This window comes from Abramis brama, assembly GCF_963993115.1.
Source record: "Abramis brama genome assembly, chromosome: 18".
NCBI classification, from domain to species: domain Eukaryota; kingdom Metazoa; phylum Chordata; class Actinopteri; order Cypriniformes; family Leuciscidae; genus Abramis; species Abramis brama.
The window spans coordinates 5,122,306-5,139,500 of NC_139980.1; the positions used below are offsets into that span (position 1 = coordinate 5,122,306).

Here is a 17,195-nt window from a genome sequence, read left to right on the forward strand (position 1 = left end):
AAAAGTAAAATCGGATGATCATGTTTTTTTGATATAATTTGAGAATGTTAGCATCTTCATTTCAGTAGTGACCTAGAAGTAGTAGAAAATTGTTAGTATTTCTTAATCAGGTTATGCCGTAATGTTTCTCTGTTTTCAGTTTTCCTTTTTTTTATATTTTTTTTTATCCAGCAACTTCAGGTTTGGTTTGAATTAGAGTTTGAATCACAGGTTTTCGATGTGGTCTCAGATGTCTGAACTGCACCATATGTTTGTGCAAGTCTTTGTTCACTGTGCCACTGTTTATTGGATGCAATTTGTGTGTGTGTGCGTGTGTGTGTGTGTGCGTGTATGCGTGTGTGTGTGTGTGTGTGTGTGTGTGTGTGATTTTAACAGTGGTAGATGCATTCCTGAATCATTAAAAAGAATCTGATTGTAACTTTGTTTCCTGTGGGTGTAGTAAACAGCTGTGTTTTGTATCGCCAATCAAACTGTCACGCAGAGGTTTATGAACAAAGCCTGAAGGAGCTTTGGGAAGGCAGAGCACTGAAGGGGTGTGGCGCTGCTTTTAAAGCCAGGAGACACATTGCTCTGGAGATCAGCGACTGTATGTGTGTGTGTCTCAGATGTCTCCAAGTCAAAAAGCTGATATCCTTGGAGGACATGCATTGAGGATGAAGGTCAGAGCTTTTAACGGGGGACATGCTACACATGTGTTCAAGAGAACAGAATGACTGTATTGCAGGATGAAGTGACAGCATGCAATGAAGAGAGAGATAATGAGAAAAAAAGGGAAAAGAATTAGAAGCAGAGGAGGCTGGTGGGGGTTGTGCACCCATCTCTCTCTTCTTCTCTCATTCTCCAGCCCGTCAGCTTTAGCTCAAGGCTCTTGTGACATCTTCCACAACACAACAGCATTTGCATAATACTCACATCCACGCAGACTGGGATATCAGAAAGAGAGATTGGAAGGTTTTCATTGATGCCAAAGCTGGATCCAGTTAGTCAGATGGGGACAGAATTCAGACTGTCTGACCGTTTAGGATTCAACATGTACAATTAGGGCTTAACAATAGGGATGACCCACCTGCCCTTTTGGGCCAATGCTGCCTCTTTTTAGATTCATTGGTCTTGGACGTCCATTTTTATGCCTTGCAAACTTAAACATTTGCAAATTCTCCTTATTTTATAATATTATCAAGGTGACTAACAGATTTTGTATTGTGATAATCTTGAAATCCACAGAATGTTTTGAAAACCACAAACCAGTCAAAATGTTTTGCATAGTTTTCCATAAAAGTTTGCCACTTTCTTAAAAAGTGGAGTAATATTCTAGATATAGTTTATAATTTATGAAGTTGTAATTATAGCTGATTAATCTCCAGATTGTTGCAGTTTTTCTTTTTAAAACATCTCAAGTAAATACAAATTTTATAAAGAAAACTGAAAAATCTAAATATTTCTAGCAAATATAAAAATACACATTACTAAAAATAGCCAGTAAAAAATGTTTCAGCTGATAAAAACCTTATTGTTGAGTCCTGACAATGTATGTCAATGCAAAGTCCTTTTCAAGGAAAGTCAGTTCATCTGACTTCCATATTTGCAAAACCTCCACAACTCCTATCTATTTAAATGGGGAAATACTACAATCTCAAAAACTGCTGGCCAAAATGACCTTAAATAAGCAATAGAATGATCTATCTCATAAATGTTGTTTTTTTTATGCTAAAATAGCATTAAAAACAAAATTCAGGTATGACATCTGCAATGAAATGATGACTTTACCAATTGGTGGTTGGCTCTTTTATTTAGAAGGCAAGACTTGCATTACTAGAGCCATGCCCGACTGGAGGCACCATTTTACTCATTGCAGTTTCTTTCATTTATAAGTAATACAAGTGCACCAACTTGGTATACAGTATACTGTTCTTATGAAGAGGATGATTATCTTCCTCCATTCATCCATGCTTGCATCCATCCATCCATCCTTCCATAAATAATGGCATGGCGGCCAAATGTCACAGTAAACTTACATACTTGAATCAAGTGTTTTTTGCAAATTCTTCTTATTGTACGCACTGTACGTCCGCAAGTAAATGTTATCTAGCCCTCTTGCATAGATAAGACCTTGTAGATTGTAGAAAATGCGAGCGACTTGTGAAGGTTTTGGAAGAAGCACCAGTTAGAACTGACTTAATACTAAATTATTCAGTGTCTTCTTCCCTATCAGTCTTTCTGTCTTCTATGTATATAAACTGCTTAGTGTTACTCCTCGTCTTATTTTCCCTTGCTCATCTCATTCATCTCCATTAGTCTTTCACATAATGTGCGTATGAGGTGTTAGTGGACCGTCAATGCGGACTGTAGGAGATGGTAATGATATTATTCACAGCGGTGTCCATATGTTCCGCCCCACGTACTCTCTGATGCAGACGCGCCGTCTAATGCGATATGGCAGGAGGACGAGCACTGTAAAGGTCAAGAAAATCAGGAGACTGTCATTCACGGTAATTTGCGTTGGCTGAAATGCCATATAAGTGGTGTGTGAGGGTATCGTATGATCAGGTGGCATTAAGTCTGAGCGTGTGTTTTTTGGAGGTGTTTGGTGTTAAAACCTCACCGCTTAACCGTTGAAGTATTCCTGTCCCATTGGGACTCGTCTTGTATCTGGGAGCGATAGTCATGTCCTTGAAATACGCTCTTAACCCCTGTCTGCTGCAGGGGAGACGCAGTACATCTCAGGGGAGGGCTGTTAGATTCATACAGCCTTTAGCTGTGCCTAACTGTTCTTTTCCAGAGGCGGCAAACTCATTTTGTTTTCTCTTTCTGGTTTATTTTGTTGCTAATGGGGTGCAGTTGAAGAGATCACAGCTGGAGGAGATTATAAAAATGCAAAAGAAAAAAAGTGGTGTAGGTTTAACGCGATTTAACCAACACGCGGTATCTTATCGACAGATTGTTTACAGCATTACAGCTTAGTTCGTCTTTTCTTTTATAGCTTAAATGAGTTATAACCAAAAATAAAATTAATTTACTCACAACCATTTCTTTTTACTGTGGAACACAAAAAGGGTTTTTGCATAATGTGATAGCTGCTCTTTGTCTGTTCAGTGAAATTGAACGGTGATCACATAAGTCAAGCAACTTTTTCTGTGAATCATACGTTTAATTTCATTTTGTTCCTCACACAACCATATAGCCTAAAGTGGCAATATAATGTTTAAGTCATTTAGTGATGCTTTTTTGTGCATTTTTTTGTTGTTGACCTTTTTGGAATTTAATCCACTTTATTTATAGAAACTATAATAGACATTCTGCTAAGCATCTCCTTTTCTGTCATACGGGTTCAGAATGACACGAGGATGAGTAAATAATGACAGAATGTTCTTTTTTGGGGTGGACTATCCCTTTAATAAAAAACAAGAGAAATAAAGGGACATTAGGAGTTTGGAGAAAATAGAACAGAATAAAGGAAAGAACAGATACTGCAGCAAGTTGGCATTTCTTAGATAGTGTTGAAGGATGTTTCTTGTCCAGACAGCTTGCTGACTCATGGGTAGAGGGAAGAGCTGAATAGTGCTGCTGGCTTCACACAGAAGCTTTGTCCTTGATGGAATTTTCTAGAATCTGGAAGAGACTGAGGTATAATGGGTCAGTGCACAGGCTCGCTAATGTTTTGGCTTTTGATTCACCCTCGGGCTCGTTGAGAGGGGTCAGCAACAATTTGTAAGCACTCAAAAGTGACTTGACTTTTTTTTTTCTCTCTTTCTTTGTCTTGCTCTTTCACGTTTTAGTGCTTGCATGTTTCATTATTCACATTCATACTTAGTTTTAATTTTCCTTTTTACTAACTGATGGAGCTGGTTAGGACCAAAGCTTGGATAAACTTGGCCTGCTACCCACGGACAACCTTTCAACCTTATTCAGAAGTTGTTGATGCTAATTGAAAAGTAGCTAATCATTTTCTTCTGTGCCCAATCTGAAAAACAAAGGCAAATTCAAAACTCACTTAAATCATCCTCAGTAGCCAGAACAGAATGTTTTACCTGCCGAGTGCCAACACTTAAGGACATTCTGTTCTTATAGCTGCCTCTCTATCCTCAGTTATCGTTTCTTCATTTATCCCCTTTCCTCTTTCTCCCTCTCTTTTACCCACTCCCTCTATTACTATTTTCATCTATCTCTTCCATCTCCCCATTTGTCTCTTCCTCTGTCTCTCGTACTCACCTTCTCTCCTCTTTTTTCCCCTCCTTCTCTTCCCATCCTTTTAATGACTGACTTATCGGCACTATGCCCTGGGAATTGCTCCAGTGTTGGAAATCTTGACTGTGTGTGTGCTATATGGTGTCCTTGGACAGATAAGATAAGTGAAAGAGCAGTTGATTTTGCTGTAGCGTTAGAAGGAAACGCAGGGGGAAAGGCATAGTAAAGTCTTTCAGTGGAGGATGGCTCTCCATTTCTTAAATTAAAAGCTAAATATTACCCATCTTTATTGTGAGCGCATTGCTTGCGCCATGACCTTGTTGAAGTCAGAGTGGACAGCCTTGCCAAAAAGCATGAGGTTTTGCCTGTGTGCGCATTCCAGTGCTGGGAAGAAACTTACCAATGGAAGCAACGCTACAAACTGTATTTTTCAGTAGCGTTAAAGTGTGTTTTCAAAATAGTGTAGCTTTTCTAGTAACCAGCTTTGAATTGTGATCGACCATGTTCTCTTAAATGATCATCTCTCTCATATTGTCTTATTCATTCTTGTGAATCAGTTAGTTTCAGGCTGCTGTTCATGACTATTTTAGCCCTTTTTTTTATTAGTATCAATTTATCTTTAAAAATTTGGTTAATTAATTCCGAAACTTGATCAAGGTTTTTGCGCCCCCGATCTCAGTCATTGAATATTGAATATCTGCCGATACGGAGTCCCTATCCAATAATTGTCTTTTCCTAGTGCTTGGTGCACACTTCAAGTACATTAATGCATTGCAGTTACTAGTCCAGCCTTCCCTCATGGGGCCATGTATTTTAATAGGACCTTGGATTTAGGACCTTCATAATGACTTGTGTGAATTTAAGACTTCTGATCAGATATATATCAGATCCAGCATCATGCACAGTTCACAGCCTCACCGTATGTTTAAATGTTGATTGATTTGGTGTTTGGAATGTCTTTTGTTGTTTCCCGTGGGTAGCAATATCCTATTTCATTCACCATACCCAGTGTGCTTCTCCCTCTTTCAGCCATCGATTCTGTCTTCATCTATTCATCTTAAACGCAAAGCACATTTGATATTAGAGATACAGTCAGAAGACATTTCACAGACTCATATGGATGAGATAAAGCACTCTGAGCTATATTAATGTCCTGTAGCAAAGTCCAAACGTTGTATAGGCTATCCTAGTTTTAATCTTTGATTTGGTAATATCTCTAATTTTCTCTAAAACCTTTGCAATTGGATGTTAATATGATTTGTTTAAAAAACACACAAATTTAGGCCTGGGACACACTAGACGATTTTCAAATCTTAACTGATTTTAAAACTGTGGGAGATCACAGACGTAAGGGACCACAGACAATTTTTAGCATTAAAATCCCCGAATGTACACGCTAGAAGATTCGTCCAGACCGCAAGACCACACACCTGTCGATTTTAGTGGTATTTTCACAGTGAGACGAGATCTCATGGAGACTTGCGAGATCAAACATGACTTGAAGAAAAACAAAGGGAGGATGATCAACATCGTCCGCTGGTTCTCCAGGCATGAGTTTTGTTTTACGAGAAGAAAAACGAAGGAGAAAAATTCTCAATACTCCACTTTCTTGGCATGTTTGTGGCTGCCAAGTTTTCTTCAACTCATCTGGTTGGTGAAGCTTGCTTGCTCTCATTGGCTTTGGTGGGTATCACATCAGAGGCAGCCTGATCAAGATTTGGGATTTGCGGAGTATTAAAATAATGAGAATGACACCACACAATTGCAGTTTTCTTTTTTGGACAAAAAGCCGGTTGCGAGAAGCCAGATCGTTGGGGGTTGCAAATCGGGCTTAAAATCTTCAAGTGTGTGTCCAGCCTCAATTGTTTTAATAAAGACTTTGTTAATTAACCGATTCAGCTTATATAACTCATTGACAAAATAAGAAGGTCCCACTTTCAAATTTTGACAAGCCCTTGAAAAACTTTAAAGAGTGTCCTGCTAATACTTTGCACTATATATTTATTCTTTTGGCCTCTGGCTACTAAAGCTTTTCATTTGCCCTGTCCCTCTCTTCTCTGTTCTTTTGCCATTGCAAGCTTCCTAGCTCTTGTATTTGTGTGCGTGTGTGTTTTAGAGGGTCTACATCATCCTCTGTGAGTGGTGAACGATCTAAATTTAGCTTGAAGAAGGGGTCATTAATACTCTCTGGCCAATCTCTAGGAATCAATCACACCCACCTACAGGGAGAGAGGCTTTTAATGATGCACACAGCACTTTCTTTCTTTTGACTTTCTTTTTATACTTCTTACTGTTTAAGTAAATCTATCTATCTATCTATCTATCTATCTATCTATCTATCTCTATCTCTCTATCTATCTATCTATCTATCTATCTATCTATCTATCTATCTATCTATCTATCTATCTATCTATCTATCTATCTATCATTTAGCTTTTTTAAAGAATTCAAAACCAAAAGTAAGGAGAGATGACTGACAAGACGATGGCGGAGGATTGTGGTGTGCAACATATCCTGAGTGTTTTTAACAATTATCTTATCTTGTAAAATGTGCAGTCAGTACTGCCGCTCCCTATACACGGAGTACACATAATCGCGAAAGTTAAAAGCGAGCGCACATTCAAAAGCGATTTCAATTGGGTGAATTCAGGTTGATTGGGACACTTTTTGCCTTTGAGATGACTGGAAAAAAGTGTCCCAATCAAACTGAATTCACCCTACCATGCATATTGATAGTGGCTCCCTGATGCCCGCAAATTATATATAATATGATTGGTAATACAGGTGTTGTCGGAATTTTCTATCTACCAATCCATCTTCCTATCTATCATATTGTCTGTTTGTTGTTAATTCGTTTTATCTCTCTGTCTATTGCATAGACAAAAATGTTTGATTGACAGTTGAGTTTTATATCCAACCAGTTTTTCCACTTGGTCAGTTCATTTTTGTCACAAATTGTGCATCTTTTCATGCAATTTAAAAAAATTTGTGCGAAAACCATAGCTGTAAAACGCAAGCTATCATGCTTAATTCAACACATAACAACTGCTATAAGATATCACATGGAAGGAAGCCAAGACTGTGGAGAAAAGAAAACTGCCTATGTATGCAAATTTCTCAAGACAGGACATCTCTGGAAAAACAGCTAAACATTAGCAAATGCATTAAAATGAATCATCCCTGGTTGTATGTTAGCTGAATATGGTTTTGCTGAGTCTAGGATGTTTTAATAGAGCACGCTGTGTGTCAAGTGTATCTGCAGAGTGGCTTGTTTGAGAGCGTATGTGCACTGAAGCATGCTCAAGGTGAAGGCAGTTTGTTGCAGCGACAGCCACAGTGCTTGCAACTTTAATTGTTTGGGTCCCCAATAAATCAAACGTGCCTCTGGAGTTTATTTATTTAGAAAGCGTATTAGACAAATTAATCATCCCCAGGAGCATGGGAGAGAAGGAGAGAGTATGCTTGTGTTTCACACTCAGTTGTTAGCAGCACTGGAGCTCACTCTAACACGTTAGCTCTCTGTGTGCATATTCATGTGTTTGCATGTTGTCTTGTCTCTCTTAGGGTAAAGCATGACTGGACACTCTTGACGTCAGAGCAGAATAAACGTCACTATTGACCCCCTAGGCTGCTTTCTGTTTCTTTTTTTTTCTCTGTCCCTCCTTTAGCCTACTTTTGACTGACTTAAAGGTGGGGTATGTAATTCTCTTTTTTGGCCATTTTTTCAAAATCACTTGAAATCCTATTCCTAACCCCCTTACAGTCACTGAGTTAGAAGCACTGAAATGAAAATTAAGCAATTTAATCATCTGTGGAACGGGCAGGACTCGAAAAACTTCAGCCAATCATTTCCAAGACCACCTAGAATCATTGGACAGTAAGTGCGTCAATCAAATGGTCGTACCATCCCCCCCTCCCCCCATCCCCCTCATGTTCTTTGAATGGGTGGAGTCAAAGGAAAGAAGGTAGGACCATTTGAGTTGTGTATTTTCAAAATCTGCCGGCCGTTTTGCAAATCACATACCCCACCTTTAATGCTTTTGATATAGCCGCAAACACATGAATATCACACTCTGTTCCAAAACCAAGTAAAGATCCATCTATGGATCTGTCTGTCTGTTTGTCATTTATTCGTTTTATCTCTCTTTTTTTTTTTTGATTGACAGTTGTGTTTAATATTCAACCAGTTCACCTTTTGGTCATTTCATTTTTTCCACATAGTGTGCATCTTTTCCAGCAATGTTAAAATGTGTGAAAATCATGGCTGTTAAAGCGCAAGCCATATAACACATAAGAGCTGTAATAAGATATCACATGGAAGGAAGCCAAGACTGTGGAGAAAAGAAAAATGTTCATGTATGCAAATTAAAAAAATACAGGACAGCTTTGGAAAAACAGCAAAACATTAGTACTGTAAGTGTATTAAAATCAAGCATCCCCAGTTGCAAAATGAGGCTCGACTCAGAAGAATTTGAGGTTAGCATGTTGGTAAGATAAATGCAAAGCAATATTTAATTACGCTTACCTGTTTTTATAGATGCTTTCCATTATTAAATGAAATATAAGTATATAATCAATGTTCCTATCACCTCATTTGCCATTTCACTAAGCATTATAAAAGATATATGCCAAGCCTTTTGAATTTGGTCAAAGCAAGATTTTGCCTTGTGGAACAGTATTTGTCTATGATGCCTTAAAATGCTGTCTCTCTAGGTAGCTCACTAGGTTTTGGAACAGAGCCATAATAATAAATACATTAAATGCATGGTTACTGTCTAGTAATGGATGGCAACATCTTAAGGTGCTCACTGCTGTTTGTGAAGGCGTTTCTTTATAGCCACGAACAGCCCACTGGATTTTATTGCGTGTGGGCATAGAGTCAGCAGTGTCTTTCTCTTCCCTCCACACTCTGTATTCTGCTCTGCCCTCTGATGTCAGGGAATTTTGGGCATTTTGCAGATCTGTGCTGTCATTCATTCAGCAGTATACTTCTCTGATCCTCTCTCTTGATGCATTAGCATATTTTGCCAGTATTTCTTGTCTCTCTCTTTTTTTTCTTTTTTTTGAACCCACACGGATTGCCCCTGACCTCACCATATCAGCTGATTGCTCCTCATTACATGATGGGGGTCCAAAGCAGATGGGTACAGGTGGTCGGAGGACAAATGAGGATTCAAGGCGTGCCCTTATCAGCACAGACAATTTCCTCTGGTATCTTCCAGCCCTGTCACTTCAAAGTGTCTGTGATGGATGGACGGGATGAGCCACTGAATGACTGTACTGGATTCCTCTAGGTGATGGATGAAGGCTGCTCTGTCTGCACTCTACAGTGCAACTTTAAAATGCAGCTTAAAAAGTGTCATTTCAGGGCAACAGTGTTTCTGGAACAAGGAGATGGATTAACAAGGAGTTGATTGGATATTTATTTATTTATTTACTTGCTAGTATTGAATATTAAAATATACTATTTATAATTATTTAAATATGGAATATTTATAATTAACTAGGAATGTCCCTAGCTGATCTCAAGGAATGGTATCGGGGCGATCAAGCATTTTTTTAAACTGATCGGTATCGGCTACCCGAAGCTGTCACGCAGGGGTCATGCAGTAGGTGGCGGCATGCACCTTTAAGTAAGTTTACAAACCGCCTTTAAAAGTAAAAGTGCGTTGCATGCATTCAAATGTCCCTGCTGTTCTCGCGCGTCACAGTCGTTTGAGCGTCCGTGTTTAGCATATTTGATGCGCCCTTTTTCACTCGAAAGTCATTCATATACTTTTTAGTGCTGGGAAAAAATGAATCGCGATTAATCGCATCCAAAATAAAAGTTTGTGTTTGCATAATATATGTGTGTGTACTGTGTATAATTATTTTGTATATATAAATACACACATATGCATGTATACATTTAAGATTTTTATTTATTTATATATAAATTATTTATATTTATATATAATATAAATTATGTATAAATGTATATACAGTATATACATGCAAATATTTCTTAAATAAATACATGCATATGTGTGTATTTATATATACAAAATAATTATACACAGTACACACACATATATTATGCAAACACAAACTTTTATTTTGGATGCAATTAATCACGATTAATTTTTTCCCAGCACTAATACTTTTATAAATAATATAAAATCTATCATACAGGCCTATAAATATAATTACTTTAGTAAGTTAATGTACTTGGAAGTACTTGGATCTGGACTCTGTATCGGCAGATACTCAATATTCAGTGACTCGGATCAGATTGGGGGCACAAAAAAATTTGATCGGGACATCTCTATAATTAACATTTCTCTTTCATAATACTCATTTGTGTGTCTGTGTTTGTAATCCTTCCGAGTGTGAGACTCCATTATTTATTTATTTTATGCAAATTTGTATTTTGCTGTCTGCATCATGTCTCTGTGCCAGCAGTTTGAGCTCTAGTGATCACTTTGAATTTGTTTTAATTGTTATTTTCCACCACCCTGATTGCATATGCGTATAGGCGTTTTTCTCTTGCCTCCCTCCCTTTCTCTTTCTCTCTCTGTCTCTCCTTGCTGTGGAAATATGAATGTGTGCAGTTCCCAGGTTCCCAGTAGAGGTTATCATCAAATTATATCTCTACAGCACAAACACAGACACAGACATTCACACACCACGTGCCAGGCTCCCAATGAGCCTGCTGAGAAATTACAAAGTGTTCACCAACTATTTGTCAGTTGGCATTAATATGCAAGTTTGGTGCAAGTTTTTATTATTAATTATTAATGACAAAGAAGATAATAATTATTATTAGAACAAAGAATTGTAAATTACTTTTCTGTGAGCATTTTCTGAAATAAATGTGTGACTTTGTGTGATAAATTCTTTAAAAAACAGCATTTGTTCAAACTTAAAATGCACAGCATTCAGTAGCTCAAACATTTTTTTGTTTAATTTCAATAATTGCTTTTACTCAAAATTACAGGTGTCTTTCTCAAGTTCTGCGCCTCTCATATACGTTCTGAAAGATTTGATTGATTTGATTATAGAGGTCTTAATCGGTCCACTTGGATCGGACTCGGAACGAGTGGGTTCGGGTCCAAAACTTTGACGAGTGCCTCGGACATGGGTCTGGACTGATATTAGTTGCCTCGGGTCTTGTGTAATTTAAAATACATGTGCTTTTACCACTATTCTTTTCAGGTGTTTACAAATATTGTTTTATTTAAAACAAATATATATTAAATAATATTATGACAACGTTATTGTCCCCCTTCTTCTCTGTCAATATGTGCTTCTGTGTGTAAATGACCAAACCCTCCAGGATATTTGTGCATGCAGCATCGGTGCATGCTCAACATAAACTGGTCTCTGCAATATGAGCCATTCAAGAGAATGAGTCTGGGGATTTGCTTCTTAATATGAACATAAATATACATTTTCTTGTCATTTGAAGTGGAACATAACGCTTATGAGCAGTTTATCTACTTGGAGGTGCTCACCCAAGCGGAAAAACTAGGTACTGTTTGCCAGATCAATTATAGAAAACCGTGAAATGCAGTTGAGGCTAAACTAATCAACTAAATCAAATTAACAAAAATAAAAACCTTAACTGTATATTTTTATTGTATGTTTTTTCTCAAACAAAACAATTTGTGAAAATCCGTTGAAAACATATTCTCCTACATTTTTGACATACAATAAGTAGGCTATAGGCTACATTATCTGGCAACATGGGTTAAAAACTTAGCTAATGAAAACATTAAGAAGAAGGATCGGAAAATGAATTTCATTTACGAATAAGGTTGGAAAATGGGCATACTTTTAAATCCACACCTGCCGTGGTGTTTCTTATTTGTCGTCTCTGATTTTGGTCTGTGTCATTCTCTTATGCTGCGTTCACGCCCTGTCGTAACAATAATTATGAGATGGCAACTTGTCACATCCTCAGACTCGGATTTATGTGTGTGGATTTATGTTACTGCATAATGAATCTGCAGCAGTCAGGTGGTACAAGTAAGAGCTCCGTTAGTTCATTTTTTTTGTAATGCTATGTGCTTTGGTAATTTAACACCGTCTCGTGACACTTTGCAGACTCTGCTATGTGTGTTCATGTGTTTTGAAGAAGCTTTCATGCTTTCAAAGGTAGCATCCTATTGATATCCTCTCCAAAATTGACTACCCTACCTTTAATATATATATATATATATATATATATATGTATATGTATATATATGTATATATATATATTATTACGGATCCTACAATGTAATAAGAACATGACAGTTTCACATAAACACACAATGTAAGACAATACCGAACACAGGGCAGAACAAACTGAGGGCATATATATATATATATACAGGATAACGCGAACTAAAATAGAAACAGGTGTACAACATAATCAGTAACTAAGGTAACAAACTAGTGACAATAACACCACAAACAGTAAGGAAACACAGGAAAACCAGGAATATACAAACCAAAAGTTCAAGTAACACAAACTGAAACTGACACTAAACATGACATTTTGGTACAATTACCACATGGAAAAACATATTTTAAAGATGGATGTGTATTAGTACACATTATTTGGGTTTTGGACAGTCTTTTCAGACAGGGAGTGTCTATGACTTTGGAAAATGTTGTCAAAACAACAAAAATATTCATAAAGTGGGCTGCTATGTTTTATTAGCAGCAATGCCAGAGAGATTGGCAGAGGTAATTAACTTGTATGTCCACAGAGGGTGAACAATGACTGATATGCATTTAACTGGAACAGTGCCTTTAATTAAAAAAATTAGAATAAAATGCAGAAAAAATAAGTGCCATGTTCAGATTTTGACCCAAAACTGTCACTATTGTTAGCGACTCTCTCCTTGACTCAGAACCCTTTCAGATTCGGCCGACCCGGTGTGGAGTGTTACTGTCAGCACGAGAGTGGATCAGCCGTCATCCAGCTACAGTTTCTCATAAATGAAGTGAGTGTTTCACATTTTCCCACTCTTTCTGTGTTCTGCTCAACCTCATGCCGAGAGCCTATTCCCATGGAGCTTCAAGAGGCAGTTTGAATAATCCAGGATGAAACCTCAAGAGGCTTAGATGATCCCTTAACCCAGAGCCTTTGCTGCCACAAACCCTCTTGTCCTCCAGAGTGGGCCTGGAGGGATCCTACAGAGGAAGCTGATATGACCATTTTCTCCCTTGAGTGTTGCCCACAGTCAAGACCACAGGGATCTCTTACATTAAGCTGTCATGTAGATTGTGCTTCTTAGTGTCAAAACTATTAGTTCACTGCGCATTCATGGGAATATTTGGCTATTTATCGAGGTTTTTCTTCTTGAATTCATTTTGCCTTGACTTGTTTTGAGGATAAAACACTAGAGCACTTTGTCATTTTAGTCAGCATATTTCAGTTGTGCACTACAAAAAAAGATATTATATGTTAGAAAATAATAAACACATTGCTTTTAATGCATCATATATTTTGTTAGGTTTATTCTTAAAATAAGTGAAAGAAAAAGATAAAAAATAGATTTACATATTTAATACTTAAGAATAAACATCTTGAAATTAGTTGGTAAATTTGAACAGACTTCTCAGCAGTCATAAGCTTGTTATTTGACGCACTGTAAACATGCTGTTTTTTTGTACTTCTATTTTTAGACCCTTTGGTGGTTGCTTTTATCTAAAGTGACTTGAAAGTGCATTAAAAATGTGCTTTTTCTGTTATTGTTTTCCATGGGAATCAAACCAATGACCCTTGCATCAGTAGCACCATGCTCTTCGAGCTGACCTGCAGGAAAGCTTGAAATAACACAAAAAATTGTTTTGGAAAATGTAATCATGGTAAAAGTTAAAACACATATACAACATATGAAACTGTCATACATTTGTTTTAGCTAATTTGCTAAAAGCAGTGTGAATGAAATGATTCAATCACTTAATTTGATCTAATTGGTTTATGAAAAAACAAATTGTCGTTGTAAATTTTATCATGTCAAAAAGAACTAAGTTGAAATATCATATACTTGTTATTTGAAATGATGATGTAAATAAAATGTAAAGATGCATTCCTACTCTAAGAATGTGTAACAAATATGATTAAAAATAGTTTGGCAATGTTTTAGGTGAGGGATGTGGTTGAAATGGCAGGGCTTCATTTAATTTTATTTTTTTTTTTAGCTAAAATGTTATTTTGAGTTACTTCACACATTTATTAGTGCATGTTCTTGTGTATATATTTTCAGTCTCAGTGTGTGTTTGTGGCTCAGCAGACCAAGCAGAGCTAGACAGGCAGATACACACACACACACACACGCACCTGGGACAAAACACAGACTTTTGTCTGTTTTATATTCAACCAGAGGAAAGGCCGTGTCTGTGTGTATTTGGTCTGAATATCCCTACGCCTAGATGGAAAGGAGATATTTTGTGGTAGTATCCCTCCTCCATCCCCTCTGTCTGTCCCACCCACACTGTCGCTCTTTCGATTTATTTTTCCACTCAGTTCTGTCTCTCTCTCTAACACACACACACACATATATATTCACCTCCCACCACTGTATCTCGAATCTTCCAGCCTCCAGAAATGTTGCAGAATGAATAGGTTGTCTCCACCAAAGTATGGTATGCGTCAGGGGCGTTTTTCTCCAAACAGTCAAGACAGGTAGCACCTCCGAAGAAAATCTAAATGTTGATTAACAGTACAAAAATATAACAAAGAAAATGTAATGAAATATGAGCTAGACTGATGAAAAAACCCACTACTTTTTAAAGTAAAGCTGTCAAACAGCAGCATCAGCGAATAAAGTTTCAGAGGAAGGTAGTTTGTGTTTTCATTGAGATCCTGTTGCATGAATCTGAGGAGGGTAATAGAGGCAGTGCCTCCGCATTGCTGTGTTTGACTGATTACCCTGCCAGTACAATTTATTTTTGCAAAAATTATAATTAGATTTTTGTATCTTGGTTTCAATCATTTTAAACATACCATCCAAAGGTGTGTAATTTTAAATTCACCAAGGCTAATGTATAAATACGATAAATACAGTAATATTATCACAATTATTATTACAATTTAAAATAACTTTAATGTATTTTATAATGTAATTTATTCCTGTGATGGCAAATCTGAATTTTCAGCAGCCATTATTCCAATCTTCAGTGTCACATGATCCTTCAGAAATCATTCTAATATACTAATTTTGTGCTCAAGATACATTTCTTACTATTATCAATGTTTAAAATAGTCGTGCTGATTAATATTTTTTGGTCCCACTTTATATTAAGTGGCTTTAAGTACTATGTACTTACATTGAAATTAATAATTTGATACAATGTACTTATTGTGTAACTACACGTTTTTACATTGTACTTACATTTTAAAAATTCCTGCATCTAATTACAGCTGTAATTAATTTATGTAATTACATTTGTAATTACACAGTTGACCCTTCCCTTACACCTTAAACCTACCCAATCCACCACACCTGTCCCTAACCTTACCCGTATCACACCTCAATAGCAGCAAAAGTGTTTTACAATACAACATGAACACAATAAGTACATTGTACTTATTTTTTGATGTAAGTACATAGTACTTAACGCCACTTAATATAAAGTGGGACCTATTTTTTGATGGATTTTCAGTATTCTTTGATGAATAGAAAGTTTAAAGGAGCTGTATGTAAGAAATGTGTTTCAATTAATCATAAAATGGCCCTGATATGTCACTAGACATTAAGAAATCATGTTCATTTCAAATACTTATATCACTGACAACAATAGTACGGCCAGGATATTGTCATTTAAAAAGTGAAGTTGCAGCCCTCAACTGATGTTGATGTTGTCATGTTGTGTTTTGGCCTGATGCTCCACCCTCCACCTATCTACCAATCACAAAGTCAGTAGTGTTTCGTCATCCGGGTTGCCAGCTCTGCTCTAGTTACCACAGCTGCAGCTACAAACGTTCGTGCTGGATCCTGCAGCCTATCTGGCAACCTCGAGTCAGGGGGGAGGGGGAGGGGATACACCGCTCCAGAGCATGTGAGCGGAGTGGAGCGGTGAGAATCTTTGAGTGAACGGTGAGTGAACTTTTGTGCAACGCGCACGATTAAAATTTAAATTGGCTTCCATACACACAAATAGCTGTAAAATTAAACGAATAAATGGGCCTAATAATATAAATATTATTACGGACGACACAAATTCGGCTAAATAAAACTAACCATTAGGTCTACTTGAATGAAAAAACGAATTTGTTTGAATATTACGCTATATTTAATTTACACTTTGTTACAAGTTACCTTATTCAATTTGCTAACCTTTTGTTTTCTTTCCAGCGTGTTCGCGTAGCTCACGTTCATGTTTTCGAGAGATGTGTCTTTTGAGATTCCAAAATGAATCTTTGCTGAATGAAACGATGTCTCCACATTCGTTTTCTTGTACCACATTATCATTGTTAGTTAGTTAGTTATATTAATAGTAGGCTACACCTGACCTGTATGACTTCTCATTTTCCTTTTTGAGGTAGCCTACTTTTTGAACTCCATTATTGAGCCGAGTTTTGACTGAAAATAGTCTACTGTCGATGACTGTGCAAGACAGATGGATCCTGGTTTAGGTTTGACTGAGCATGCTTCAGACTCGTGGTGTGAGCGGAGCGAAATTGGAGCGGGAAATAAGGCGACGCTCCGTCCTTTTAAAAATGCCGCTCTGCGCTCTGTCCAAGATCCGCCCGCTCCCGCTCCCTGCTCGCTCCCGCTCCACTCCGCTCACATGCTCTGCACCGCTCTACAGTCATTTGAAAGTGATTGCAGTACCAGTTTTGGCCACAATCTTACATACGGCTCCTTTAAAATAACAGCATATATTTGAAATAGAAATATTTTGTAACACAGGTCTTTATTGTCACTTTTGATGAATTAAATAACTTACTGACCCCAAACTTTTGAATGGTTGTGTATATATGCTAAAATATTACAAAAATCTTGTTGATAGTGTAAGTTACAAAATGTTTC

General features: G+C 37.2%; 1 protein-coding gene across 2 annotated transcripts in view; it reads left to right on the forward strand.

Moving 5' to 3' along the window:
• Positions 1-17,195, forward strand: part of stxbp5a (syntaxin binding protein 5a (tomosyn)) — an 80,807-nt gene that overhangs the window by 16,208 nt on the left and 47,404 nt on the right. For both annotated transcript variants that reach the window (XM_084090569.1, XM_084090568.1), the window contains exon 3: positions 13,076-13,157. In XM_084090569.1, the coding sequence (XP_083946695.1) occupies positions 13,076-13,157 (82 nt within the window). The remainder of the gene's footprint in view (positions 1-13,075; positions 13,158-17,195) is intronic.